Source organism: Octopus sinensis, linkage group LG21, assembly GCF_006345805.1.
Source record: "Octopus sinensis linkage group LG21, ASM634580v1, whole genome shotgun sequence".
NCBI classification, from domain to species: Eukaryota; Metazoa; Mollusca; class Cephalopoda; order Octopoda; family Octopodidae; genus Octopus; species Octopus sinensis.
In genome coordinates, this window is record NC_043017.1 from 18,148,423 (window position 1) to 18,162,282 (window position 13,860).

At 40.0% G+C, this 13,860-nt stretch overlaps 1 protein-coding gene across 1 annotated transcript in view; it reads left to right on the forward strand.

Moving 5' to 3' along the window:
* The first annotated feature begins 359 nt into the window (after window positions 1–359).
* The window catches only part of LOC115222843 (UBX domain-containing protein 11-like), a 42,842-nt gene continuing 29,341 nt past the window's right edge, over window positions 360–13,860 (forward strand). The window contains exons 1-8 of the mRNA XM_029793184.2: window positions 360–556; window positions 3,623–3,660; window positions 5,940–6,065; window positions 6,734–6,819; window positions 8,159–8,213; window positions 11,109–11,185; window positions 12,252–12,366; window positions 13,072–13,202. Of these exons, the coding sequence (XP_029649044.1) occupies window positions 495–556; window positions 3,623–3,660; window positions 5,940–6,065; window positions 6,734–6,819; window positions 8,159–8,213; window positions 11,109–11,185; window positions 12,252–12,366; window positions 13,072–13,202 (690 nt within the window). The 5' untranslated portion in view covers window positions 360–494. The remainder of the gene's footprint in view (window positions 557–3,622; window positions 3,661–5,939; window positions 6,066–6,733; window positions 6,820–8,158; window positions 8,214–11,108; window positions 11,186–12,251; window positions 12,367–13,071; window positions 13,203–13,860) is intronic.

Below are 13,860 nucleotides of genomic sequence, written 5' to 3' on the forward strand. Positions count from 1 at the left end.
TTTAGAAATTCGCATCTTTCAGAGAATTATGAAGAAACAAAAAACGGAGTAGCATGGCTTAATCTATGGTTATAACCAGCCTGGGTAGGTTTATGAAATTGGGGTGAATTTAGGCTTCTGATGTTGGCACAAAACCTGAAATCTTATGGGGAAGGAGTTAATCATTTATTTTATTTTATTGACCTAACACCAAGAAAGATGACGTTGACTACAACTGGATTAGAATTCAGTCTCCAGAGACAAAACGAGTACTGATAAGCAGGATGTTCTCGAATAATCGAACAAAATCCCACCCCTAACAACGGAAAGCGGAAGTTTATTGTACAGCTTCCGGCGTGTATAAAATATGGCGTCCTTGACAACACGAAAGTGGTAGCAGTGAGAGAAGTTGCTACAGAAGAAGAAATAAAAATAAAGTGACATAGACACACTAGTGTGTGTGTGTGTGTGTAGATATATATATATATAAAGAGGAGTGTGTAGGGGTGTTGAGGATGAGTTCACCATTGTCTAGTTTGAAACGATACAGCAAGTTGCCTTTACCTGGACACATGAGGTAAAATAACAACAAATCCGACAAATTATATTTACATACACAGACACATATATATAACGTACATGCATATGTGTGTGTATACATATGTATATGTGTGTGTGTATATATATGTATGTATATAAATATATATGTGTGTGTATGTATATATATATGTATATCATCATCATCATCATCCATCCGTACAACCCGTGCTAGCACGGAAAACGGACGTTAAACGATGATGATGATGATATGTGTGTGTATATATATATATAGGTATGTGTGTGTGTATTTAATCGTACACACACACACACATATTTCATGCTAAATTTGTTTCAGTCAATGAATTGCGGTCATGATGAGGAAACGCCTTGAAAGGTTTTATTTTAGATAAACAAATTGACCTTTGTAATTATTTTGTTGAAATCTGGTATTTATTTATCAGCCCCTATGCTGTACCATTAAGTTATGGGAACGTAAACAAACCAACACCCATTGACAAACAGTTGAGGCACGTCTACAAATACAGACATATATATATGTATGTATATATATATATATATATATTGCGATGGACTGGCATCCCGTCCAGCTGGTGGTGGTGGGGGAAACACATATGCCACAGAAACCGGGAAATCAGGCCCATGAGCCTAGCTATGCTTGAAAAGGGCAAATATATATATATATACATATATCTATACACACAGACACACACACATATATATATGATAGACTTTTACTCAGTTTCCGTTTACCATTTTCACTGACAAGGCTTTGGTTGATCTGGGGCTATTGTAAAAGAGTCTTGCCCAAGATGCTACTCAGTAGAACTGAACCCAAGATAGCATGGTTACAAAGCAAGCATCTTAACCTCACAGCTATGCCAGTGCCTTAATATATATAACCTCTTTTAACATTTGACACCTTGTCAAGATCTGATGCGTCCAATAGCTTCAAGCTTTAGTGTCTTTGGCTGAATTTCTAAGGTTGGATACCCTTTCTCACACCAGCTGCCCTTAATATGAATGTGCATGTGGGTGTATATATGTTGTATGTATAGCATATATATATATACAGCATCTCTTCAAAGCTGGGTGAAGAGCCTCCCTACACTGCATATCTTTTTAGTTACCTGAAAACTGCTGTAAGTAACCCTTCACACTTCTCTATAGCCCTGAGTACCTTTTAGCTTCCCTACAACCTGACCAGTGTGACCCCTACCTCATCCATATATATATATATATATATATATATATATATATATATATATATATATATATATATATCATCATCATCATCATCATCGTTTAATGTCTGCTTTCCATGCTAGCATGGGTTGGACAATTTGACTGAGGACTGGTAATATATATATATGTATTTATGTATATATTCCCTTCATGCATATACAGTTTTTCCCTTATGCATAAACGTATGCTTAGGTATATCTCTGGTAGGTAGAAGTTAACTTTATTTGTATATTTGTGTAGCGATACAAGAAAGATATTAACTGTGAAATACATTATATAATGATAAGGATGTCATTGATTTTCTTCATTAACATGTGGTGGGCACTTTTGTACTTGTTTCTTTTCTATTCTAATCCACTATGTCCCTATCCTAGTAAACAGTGGATCATCTTCTGGGGTAAAGGGGATAAGTATAAAAGTAATTTATTTCAAACAAGTTTCAGAGTGAAACCAACTCCATATTTTCTTAACCCTCTTGTTACCATATTTTTGATGAAATGCACCGATTTTGCTTCTCTTAATTTTGAAAATAATGAAGAATTTAGTGAAATAACTTTCTCGTTATTAAACTGGCGTTTAACATGAAATTTTGATGGAAGGTTTCAATTTAGATCACTTTAATTAAGGGAGTGTCTGTCATAGAGCCAAGCTCTGGTACCAAGTTTTATCATAGAACCAGTGATAGTCTAAGATGGTTTAGTATGAAAAGAGTGAAAATATTAACTATTACATATATATGTTATAAAAATCTGTCACACATTCATTGGTAAGAGTTAAACACTCTAAAGGCAACATTTAACAAAAACTAAATCACATTTGCTGAATCTGAGAAGCAATTTAGGAAAGGAAAGAAATATAATAATACACAAGTCATTATTATTTATCTTCTCTACCCACTCCTGGGAGGGTCATGGGGATATAGTCCTCAGTCATCTCCATAGGCTCCTATCAGAAGCAACTGTCATTTGATTTTCTCACTGAATTCCCAAATGCAACTAAGACAGTGTAACAAAATTTTTATTTTTCTTCTTCTTTGTCTTGGGCCATTGAGTGTTATTTCCTATTTGCTTCTAATTACAACTATTCCCTTCAAACTTTGGTTTTGTGACCTGGAGGTCAATGTTTTGCAACTGACCTATATTCCATTACATTTCAGACAGATTCTGCACTGTCTTGCTGAAGCAGAAATATCATTATACCTCAGATTTGCTTGTCACTTGCTTGACCTTAACCACTTGAGCATGTTCCTTAGTGCCCAAAATGTGTATATTTATAAGTTTGGTGCTCAAAATGTGTCTATCTATAAGCTTTGCAAAGGAACACTCTAGCAGCTTTTATAAAGGTACATCATGCAATGACTTGATGCTGTTTAATCTATAAGTCAGCCAGTCACATGAAAAAGCTGTTGCTTAGCCATGTTTTTAACTTGGCAATTAGTTGATTTGGTTTCAAATTTTGCTACAGACCCATTATAGAATGTAATCCAAGAAACATAATGCTCCACAAAAGAGACTGGATAGTCATAGATGATATGTCTTTAATTATAGTTCCGCTCAAGCAGAACTGATTAATAGCAACCTTACTAAATGACCATTTATAGCACTGACTGGGTTGGGAAATTCTGCTTAGCGGTATTTCATCTGTTTTTTTTACTCAATTTTTGAGAGCGGTTGGGTTCATTTTTAGTATTCGCATTTGTGAGAATTTCATACATTCTCATTTTAATGGTCATCTCTGGCTAATCGTTAAGAGGACATTGGTGTTGCCTTGGCAGAGGTTTGCACTGTCTGAGTGCTCTTGTTTATATAGTTATTTACTTATTTATATATTTTATTTTCAGGAAGGTCAACCTACCCATAATTCCTGATGAAGAAAAAGGTAAGACACGAACAGCATATCGTCTTCCAGCTATCAAATAATGTTGCAGATAATCATTATTGTCGGCATGGTCACCGTCACCATCACCATTATCATCATCACCATTGTCATCATCACTATCGTCATCATCATTACTATTGTTCTCATCATTATCACTCAAGTACACCTTGCACTCCCATCAGATAGACCCTTCCTCTTCCTGTATCATGTTCTGTCAATGTTGTTCCAATGCCTCAGTTAATTAACCATATCAATGTCTTTGTAACTCTAGTATTGTAATGTAAGGAGAGTAGTAATAGTAGTAGTAGTAGTAGTGGAGGTGGTGGTGGCATTGACAACAGTAGTGATAGTAGTAGTAGTAGCAGCAGCAGGAGAGTGTTGTTGGTGGTGGTTATTGTTTAGCTCAAAGGCAACCCTACCAATCAAACCTGTGATAACAGACATTTCAACCATGACCATCCCATCATTTATTCAGATATAATAATGGTGTCCATGAAGGTAGTGGTGGTGGTGGTGGTGGCAGTGGTTGATGTAGTGTGATGTTGGTCTAGTTTAGAAACCTTATCCCATGTTGTAAGATAATATCTATTCTCTAATGTCACCCTCTCTCTTGTGCTAATTAATCAGTTTCATTAAAGCCAAACGCCCTAATGTAACCTGCCCTCACTCAGAGGATGTCTCACTAAACGAGTTTTATATTTCATTTCTACTTACCAGCAGACCTTTATGTATGGCCCAGTGGCTTGTATGTGAGTTTGTATAATAATAATAATAATAATAATAATAATAATAATAATTGTGTACAGTGCTCAGGTGCACTACAACTCATCTAAAGTGTATATATAATCAGGTGTAGTTTCGGCGGATTTCGGAAAGCATGAGGGCCTTATGTGTGTATGTGTGTATATATCTTCTATTTTGTTTTCGAACCCTCTTCTTACTATATTACTTTAGAAATGGAGAGAGTTTGGTTCACATAGCTTTTGAGGAAAAATTGTATCTAGAGGGTGTGTAAAAACAAGTAAAAAATGTACAGAATGGAATAGATTGTCTCAAGAAATAGAAATTGGAAATGATTAAAAGGAATCCATGCCCTTTTTTTACTTTTATTTTATTCCTTTTTATTCCTAAACTCTATATCCATTACTTTACTCATGACTAACTTTTAACTTACTAACAGCACCTCTTCATGTGGTGTGAGTGGAGGCGTAATGGCCCAGTGGTTAGAGCAGCAGACTCGCAGTCTTAGGATTGCAGTTTCGATTCCCAGACCGGGTGTTGTGAGTGTTTATTGAGCGAATAAACCTAAAGTCCCACAAGGCTCCGGCAGGGAGTGGTGGCGAACCCTGCTCTACTCTTTCACCACCACTTTCTCTCACTCTTCCTTCCTGTTTCTCTTGCACCTGTATTTCAAAGGGCCAACCTTGTCACACTCTGTGTCACACTGGATCTCTCCCGAGAACTATGTTAAGAGTACATGTGTCTGTAGTAGTGATAGTACTGTGGAGTGCTCAGCCACTTGCACGTTAATTTCACGTGCAAGCTGTTCTGTTGATCAGATCAACTGGAAGCCTTGTTGTCACAACTGACAGAGTGCCACATGGTCTGTACCACTTTCACAAGCCATTCGTCTATCTGTAACTTCCTCAGAGACCACCGTGTCAACAGAACAAGACACTCTGTTGAAGGCTTTCTCTAGATATTTCTCTGCTGCAATCAGCCACCGATGGCAGCAGCCATTTATCCTGTTTGGTATTTATCAACCATAGGCAGTGACCACAGCTTTATCCAACCCTACCTGGTGCATATCTTTTTTAAGTACCCAGTTCTATCTGAATCATCATCATCATCATCATCATCATCATCATCATCATCGTTTAGCGTCCGTTTTCCATGCTAGCATGGGTTGGACGGTTCTACTGGGGTCTGTGAAGCCAGGAGGCTTCATCAGGCCTAGTCAAATCTGGCAGTGTTTCTACGGCTGGATGCCCTTCCTAACGCCAACCACTCCGTGAGTGTAGTGGGTGCTTTTTTACGTGCCACCCGCACAGGTGCCAGACAGAGCTGGCAAACGGCCACGAACGGATGGTGCTTTTTATGTGCCACCGGCACGAGGGCCAGGCGAGGCTGGCAACGGACACGAAACGGGGCGGTGCTGGCAACGGTCGCGAAACGGAAGGTTCTCTTACATGCCACCGGCACTGGTAACACATCTGCAATTTCCATTATCATCATTATCTATATATTTATGTCATTGTGTTTTTATGCTTTGTTTTCAGAGACCAATAACTTGATTGATGACGTTACTGCAGACATGTTAAAGTCTCTGTTAGACAAGGAGTCACGTCGTTCCTTACCCAATGTGAACTTTCCATCCACCTCTACTGGCAGCCCTCTTTGTTCAGGTATTCACTCAGATCTACAATGGTTCTGCTTTTGTTTGCATTATTCCTGTGTTGTTGTTGCTCCTGCTACTGCTGTTCCACCTTATATCAAGACACTATCTATGGAAGACTACGTCCTCTAATGTGTCATTCACTGTTTTTGTTTAACCACAGGTCACCCTGATCCAGCAAACTGCTGATCAGCGAATTTCCACCTATGACCATTCTATCTTTTATCGAGACATAGTGTATCTAGGACTCTATTATCTAAGTGTCCTTCCATATTGTTGTTGATGTTTATGGACCAATGATGAATGATATTTCAAGTGTGACCATCCTGTCTTTTATTCAGGTATGGTGTATCTAGGACTACATCATCTAATGTCCTTCCTTGTTGTTTAGCCCCGGGTCAGCCCTGACCCCAATAATGTAGTTCTAGATGCACCATGTCTGAATTAAAGACAGGATGGTCACAACTGAAACATCTTTGATCATAGCCCTGGCCTATGGACCTATGTTCAAAGATGTTTCAAGTGTAACCATCCCGTCTTTTATTAATCAGGCACGGTGCATCTAAGACTACATCATTTAATGTCCTTTCTTGTAGTTAGCCCCAGGTCAGCCTTGACTCTCATATACTTTCTCTCTCTTTCTCTCTCTCTCTCTCTCTCTCTCCTGTGGATGCTCAGAGAAGGAGCTGTTGTCTCTTATGGCAAGTCGTTTATCAACTGCAGAAGCGAGGCTGAAGTTACAGAGAGAAGAACTCATGTCAAAGGTACGTAAATTTTCATTGGTGGTGGTCATGGTGTTGATGGGATGGTAGTAGTGAGGATGGTCAGAGTATTGGTCAGTGGTGTTGATAGTGGTGGTGGTGGTGAGAGTATTGGTGGAGTGTCGACAACAGTAGGAGTGGTGATGGTGATGGTGAGGGTTGTGTATCTCAGTGATGATACTGCCTGTGGTGGTGGTGGTCATAGAATGTTGGTGAAGCATTTAGGCAATGATAGGCATAGTGTAGTGGTGGTGGTGGTGGTGGTAGCTACATTATATGCTGGAGCGCCACCTTTAGTAGAGCAAATCGACCCCAGGACTTATTCTTTGTAAGCCTAGTACTTATTCTATTGGTCTGTTTTGCTGAACAAATAAGTTATGGGGACGTAAACACACCAGCATCGGTTGTCAGGCGATGGTGAGGGGACAAACACAGACACACAAATACACACACACACACATGTACTCTGGGCTTCTTTCAGTTTCCATCTACCAAATCCACTCACAAGGCTTTGGTTGGCCTGAGGCTATAGTAGAAAACTCTTGCCCAAGGTGCCACACAGTGGGATTGAACCTGGAATCATGTGGTTGCTTAAGCAAGCTACTTACCACACAATAACATCATCATCTGCTTTCCATGCTGGCATGGGTTGGATGGTTTGACTGACGTCTGGAAAGCCAGGAGACTGCACAAGGCTCCAATCTGATCTGGCAAGGTTTCTACAGCTTGATTCCCTTCCTATCGCCAACCACTCCAAGAGTGTAGTGGGTGCTTTTTATGAGCCACCAGCATGGGGGGCTGTCAGGCGGCATTGGCAAAGACTACGCTTGAATGTTGCTTTTTATGTGGCTCCGCCATGGGACCAGTCAGGTGACACTGGCATCAACCATGCTTATATGGTGCTTTTTATGTGTCCTGGCATGGGTGCCAGTTAGATGGTACTGGCATTGAGCACAACAGTTATTTCACTTGACTCAACAGGTTTTTTCAGCACAGCATATTGCCCAATGATTGAAAGGTACTCTTGACCCTTTAGCATTCAGATTATTCTGTCAAATATAATATTTATTTATCATATTGTTTTAAGCTAATCATGTCATTATTTTGTAGCTTTAAGATTTTGATGATGTTATCACCTGTTTTTAGATTGACATTATAGGCTGATGTGAGATACCAAATGCGGGCAGTTTTAACAGAAAACAGGTAGATTATTTGGGCCGGTTTAAACACTAAAGGGTTAAATGGGCCAGTTATGCGACACTGGCCATAATTCTTTTTCTTTTTTGCTCGTTTCTTTTTATTGTTTAATTAATTCTTTCATTATTCTTTGATTGCAACTCAGGAGAAAAGAATCCTGTATTTGGAGCGGAAGGTTCACCAATTGGAGAAACAATGCAGTAAGTTGTAGTTGTTGTAGTAGTAGAGGTGGTTGTTGCAGCAGTTGTAATTTGTGTTGCTGTTGTTGCGGTTGTTTTATTTACTAATCTCGTTTATATAGTATTGTTGTTGCTTGTCTTGTTGTTATGCACACTGTTGTCATAGTTTTGTATGGTATTTGTGTTGTGTGTATATTTATATTTCTTTACTACCCACAAGGGGCTAAACATAGAGGGGACAAACAAGGACAGACAAACAGATTAAGTCGATTACATCGATCCCAGTGCGTAACTGGTACTTTATTAATCGACCCCGAAAGGATGAAAGGCAAAGTCGACCTCGACGGAATTTGAACTCAGAACGTAATGGCAGACGAAATACGGCTACGCATTTCGCCTGGCGTGCTAACGTTTCTGCCAGCTCACCGCCATATACCTATTTCTTTATTACCCACAAGGGGCTAAACACAGAGGGGACAAACAAGGACAGACATAGGTATTAAGTCGATTACATCGACCCCAGTGCGTAACTGGTACTTAATTTATCGACCCCGAAAGGATGAAAGGCAAAGTCGACCTCGACGGAATTTGAACTGAGAACGTAATGGCAGATGAAATACGGCTACGCATTTCGCCCGGCGTGCTAACATTTCTGCCAGCTCGCCGCCTTTGTGTATATATTATTTGGGTTGTCTTTGTTGCTGTTGTTAATGAACCTCCCCAGATCTAACTAAATTTTATTTAAAAAAAAACAAAACAACCCTGCCATGATTTGTGTGTCTACTTTAAAACATCAGAGCTTCAACAGCTGAAACACTCGGATGTTTCAGCTGTTTCCATGAGACATGAAGACAGTTTTGCAGATCACATATAATCTTCAGATGACATTTCTACTGAACAAAAAACCTCCATCAGAAGAGAATGTGACCCAGAATTACACATGTTCCATCCCATATAGCTGGTGACAGTGAAATATATAGGTGAAACCAGCTGTAGCTTAAAAGCAATCTTAGTTGAGCACAATGGTTGGTAGCATCCTTTCTGTCTCGGGAGACAATGGAGTTGCGCACAAAGTAGTCTAGTCCGGCTTTTATATTTCATGTCCTGATACATTTTCTGCTGTGGCTGTGTAGTCCTATCCTGGACAAACATTCCCTCTGGCAGGTACCGCAAATGTAGCGAAGACTGTTCCTGGCTGGTTGTAGTGCCATAGTCTCTTGTTGACGTCTCTTCCTTTCTTTCCATTTCTCCTCTCTCTCTCTGTCACTCCTTTGTATTCCCCCTTTTACGGTACGTCGCCATTCTCCACGGTAGCCGGCAACTGCCTCCCAACCGCTAATATTGATGTGAGCACAATAAAGCTGCACAAACTGGGGAGCAATAAAATTCAGGCACAGCTGATCACTGATGGAAGGAAAAGGGAAGTGATTGACTTTTGTAGAATATAGTGAAAAACAACGATGAAAGATCGAACCAATAACTGAATATTAGAGGAATCGGATGCTGGATGCAAGAGAAAAGACTGCACTAGTATGGACAACCTTTACTTCCGGTGAACCTATATAAATAATCACCTCGTGTGCTTCTCTTTCATTCACCCTTTCTTGACCACACAGCGAAGATCATAGCAAGCAAGCTAAGAATTCTCATTTCATTTCTTCCGACTCTTGTACTACACACATACATTTGCCGCTAACCCTTAAATGTTCGAATCTATTCACTAATTCTGCTTGTTCTTAAAATATAACCCTTTAATTTGTTTAACCCCTCGGTACCAAGTTAATTTGTTCGTTACTCTGTTCATTTCTTCAAACCCCGATTGTTTTAAGTCTACTGTCCCCAATCAAAATCTTCGCAGCACGCCATTCGTTCGCGGTTCGCCCGCCCTCCCACCCCCACCACCCATACCGGAGAACACTCTGTTTACACCATCCTCACCGGATATCCCCTCTACCACCGCCACCACTACGTGTGTCTGTTCCTCCTACCCCTCCTCCTCAATATACTTTCTCACTATGTATTTTACCCCTGCCTCTCTCCCCCTGGACAGAAGCAGCTAGCGCTGCAGCTCATCAAACGTCCCACTTAACCTGTTATCTTATGTTCCTCCTGTTTTGAAATGTGTCACTGCCTCAACCGGCTATCTCCTTCCAGCCCCCTCCCCCACTCGTGATATCCTACGTTTTACTTCCTACTTTTCATTCTGTCTAGAACCTGCCACCAACCCTACCTGTCATCGTTTCTCTTTACCCCAAACCTTCCCCACTGGTGCTCCCCTATATTACATGCACCCCCCCCCCCACTCTCTCTCCCTCTCTCCTCTCTGCCGGAACCCTCCCCCCTGCCGCAATGCAACGAAAAAAAGGCAATAACCGATCGTGGCCGATGCCAGACCCCTCTGGCACCTGTGCAGGTGGCACGTAAAAAGCACCCACTACACTCGCGGAGTGGTTGGCGTTAGGAAGGGCATCAAGCTGTAGAAACACTGCCAGATCAGACTGGAGCCTGGGGCAGTCCCTGCTCCCCAGACCCCGGTCAAACCGTCCAACCCGTGCTAGCGCGGAAAACGGACGTTTAAACGATGATGATGATGATGATGATGATGAGCTTTTTAAACCCACTGTTCTACATGTTATCATTTATAGCTCTATCTACTTTGAGTCCCACTGTTAAAATGATCTATTTCTTATCTTTTGTACTAAAAAACAAGAAATGAAAAATTCTTATGATCAACATATATATATATATGTGTGTGTGTGTATATATATATATATATATATATATATATATATATATATATATATATATAGATATATATATACATATATATATATATGTTCACACATGCATATATGTATGTGCATGTATGTATGTATATGTATATATGTTTAGATCCTATTTACTATTTTAACACAGATGAATCTCCAGATGAAGTCGTGGCCAGCCTGACACACCAATGTGACAGTTTTCAAAACCAAATCAGAGAAATGGAGGTCAGTGTTTGACTCTACCGGTCTGCCTTGTCCACTTTGTCCATCATGTGTGTGGCTACCACCACAACCTAGGAGTGTACAATATTTAGATTAGATAGTGGAGAGAATGAAACATGTCCAGAGTGTCACCGCACTCAACTACAATTCATCCCTGCTCCTGTGTAAGGAGTCCAGAGACATGGCTGTAGTATTTGAGTGATTATTTGCACCCTATTGTCCTTGGGTACCTTTAGTAGAACCCACTCTGTTGTCACCTATTTAACATTACTGACTGGTCCTTGGTTACCTTTAGTAGAGCCCACTCTGTTGTCATCCTAAAAAAAAAATATGATAATATAAATCTTTTAGATGCCAACCCACCTGAAGCAACTTCCTGTTTAAAAGTGTGCTAAATCAAAAATAGTCATCAAAATTTTTATATCCATATTCCAAACACGAGTTTGATAATGACAGTTATTTCACAAAATTTTTCACTATTTCCAAAATTAATTTAAACAAAGGTAGTGTATTTCAACAGAAATATGGTGTTCTAAACTTACCAGCAAATAACATGGTGACCAGTTGTTAATGTTGACTCTCCATTTAAGGACCTTGTTCTCATGTAAACAGGTCCCAAATTACTATCTTTATAAAGATCTAATTATGGTTTCAATAGACTCAGTGACTTCATCAATGGGGGATCTGTTACTACCTTCAGAGGGATCTGTTACTTTGTCAACAGGGGTGAGAATATGGCCTCACTATCGAGTCAGATCACTGCTTCAACTGTCTCACCAGGGCTTGGATTACAGCCTCAATAAGGTCATATTCATCAATAGAATGTCAGTTTTTACATCCATGGGGGTCAGATTACTACCTTGACAGGGGTCTGTTAATGTCTCTCTAGGGCTATCTTCAGTAGGGGCTGGGTTACTTTGTCAATAGAATGTCACTTATTGTCTTCATAGGAGTCAGATTACTTCAGTAGGAATTTGTTAGTGTCTCACTAATGGTCTGTTGTGGCCACAATAGGGACCTAGGTAATATTTTGCCCAGCCTATTCTGTAATTGTATCAATTTTCACCAGGATTTCCTCTATGACTATGGCCTGATATGGGTTGGAGAAGCAAGAGGTAGACGAAAGAGATCACTAAGAAGGAAAAGTAGCACAGGTACTTATGACCCGTGTTTGTGGAGCCCAGGTATGAACTCATATTTACTCCTTCTAATATATATTTATGTGTGTGAGTGTGTGTGTGTTTGTGTATTAATGAGGTGGTATCAAAAAGTTCCAGGACTCGTTATGTTTAATTAAAAGTAACTTATTTACCTAAGTATTAACATCATCTTCTTTGAAATAGTAACCTTGCTCAGCAATGCACCAGTCCAAGCATTCTTGCCATGTTTGGAATCCGGCCTGAAAGTCATTTTCTGTAAGTGAGTTGAGGATCTTCTGTGATTTGCTCTGGATTTTGACAACAGTGTTTAAACGGCAACCTTTGAGTTGTGTTTTCGTCTTGGGGAAGAGATAGAAGACCGCAGGTGCTAAACCTGGCAAATAGGGCAGGTGCAGAAGTGATGCCATGTTGTTTTTGGTGAGAAACTTACAAGTGAGGAGAGTTCAGTGGCAAGATGCAATGTTGTTGTGAAGAATCCAATTTTTGGCACCCTGCAGATCTGGTTGTTTTCACTGAATGTAGACCATGTAAATAATTCTTTCTTCTAGAGGCACAAGGCCTGAAATTGTAAGGGAAGGTGGGGCGGGTAGTTAATTAGATTGACCCCAGTGTATGACTGGTACTTTATTTCTATCGACTCTGAAAGGATGAAAGACAAAATCAATTTTGGCAGTAATTGAACTCAAAGAATGTGCAAATAATTACCGGAATTATTGTTTGTTTCTGTAGAGGAGTCCATTCCAGAGCCATCATTGAAAGTAGATTATGATGTCATCATTGAGAACATTAAAGAATTGAACTTATTGGCAGGAGAAGGAGTTGCTAATGTGGAATCAACAAAGGATGGTGCCAGACTGAAGGTAAGTAATATTCCTTGTTAACAACTTCTCTTCATTATCAGACAGACAGTCTTACCATTATAGTAAACTGAGGAATCAGAGGAAGTTTACAGGATTTTGCATCAGCAGTAATTAATAATTCATAGGAGAGCTCATAGGGCTACTTGTTACATAGATTTTCTTCTTTCCTTTTTGCTATTTAATCAGGGAAGGAAGGGTCACACCCATGATCTTGTAGTTTTTAGGGCCCCTATGACTGGTAGAAGGAAGGGAGAAAGCCAATCTGTGATCAGCAGGGCTGGCCTGAATACTTGCAGGTGCCATGTGGAGAGTGACAAATTAACTCTAGCACCCATGTAGCTGCAATCAAAATGCTGCAATTAATAGTGGGTGCTATTTCCGAAGAGTCTCTCAATCCCAACAATCCACTGACCTGAATCTTTGCACTATAACAGTACACCTAACACCTGTATGGTATTGCCATCTGTATTCGTAGATGGTACCACCACCATCTACGAGGAGGTGCTGAAAAGTTCCTTGCTTTAAGAATATTGCCAAAGACCTAGTTGGCGGCCCAGCCTTCCAAGGTCTTTTACATGGTGTAGAAGGACCACTGCAATAAGTGTGTGAATCTGAGAGAGGAATATGTTAGATAAAACCATAATTGATCCTCCTGCAT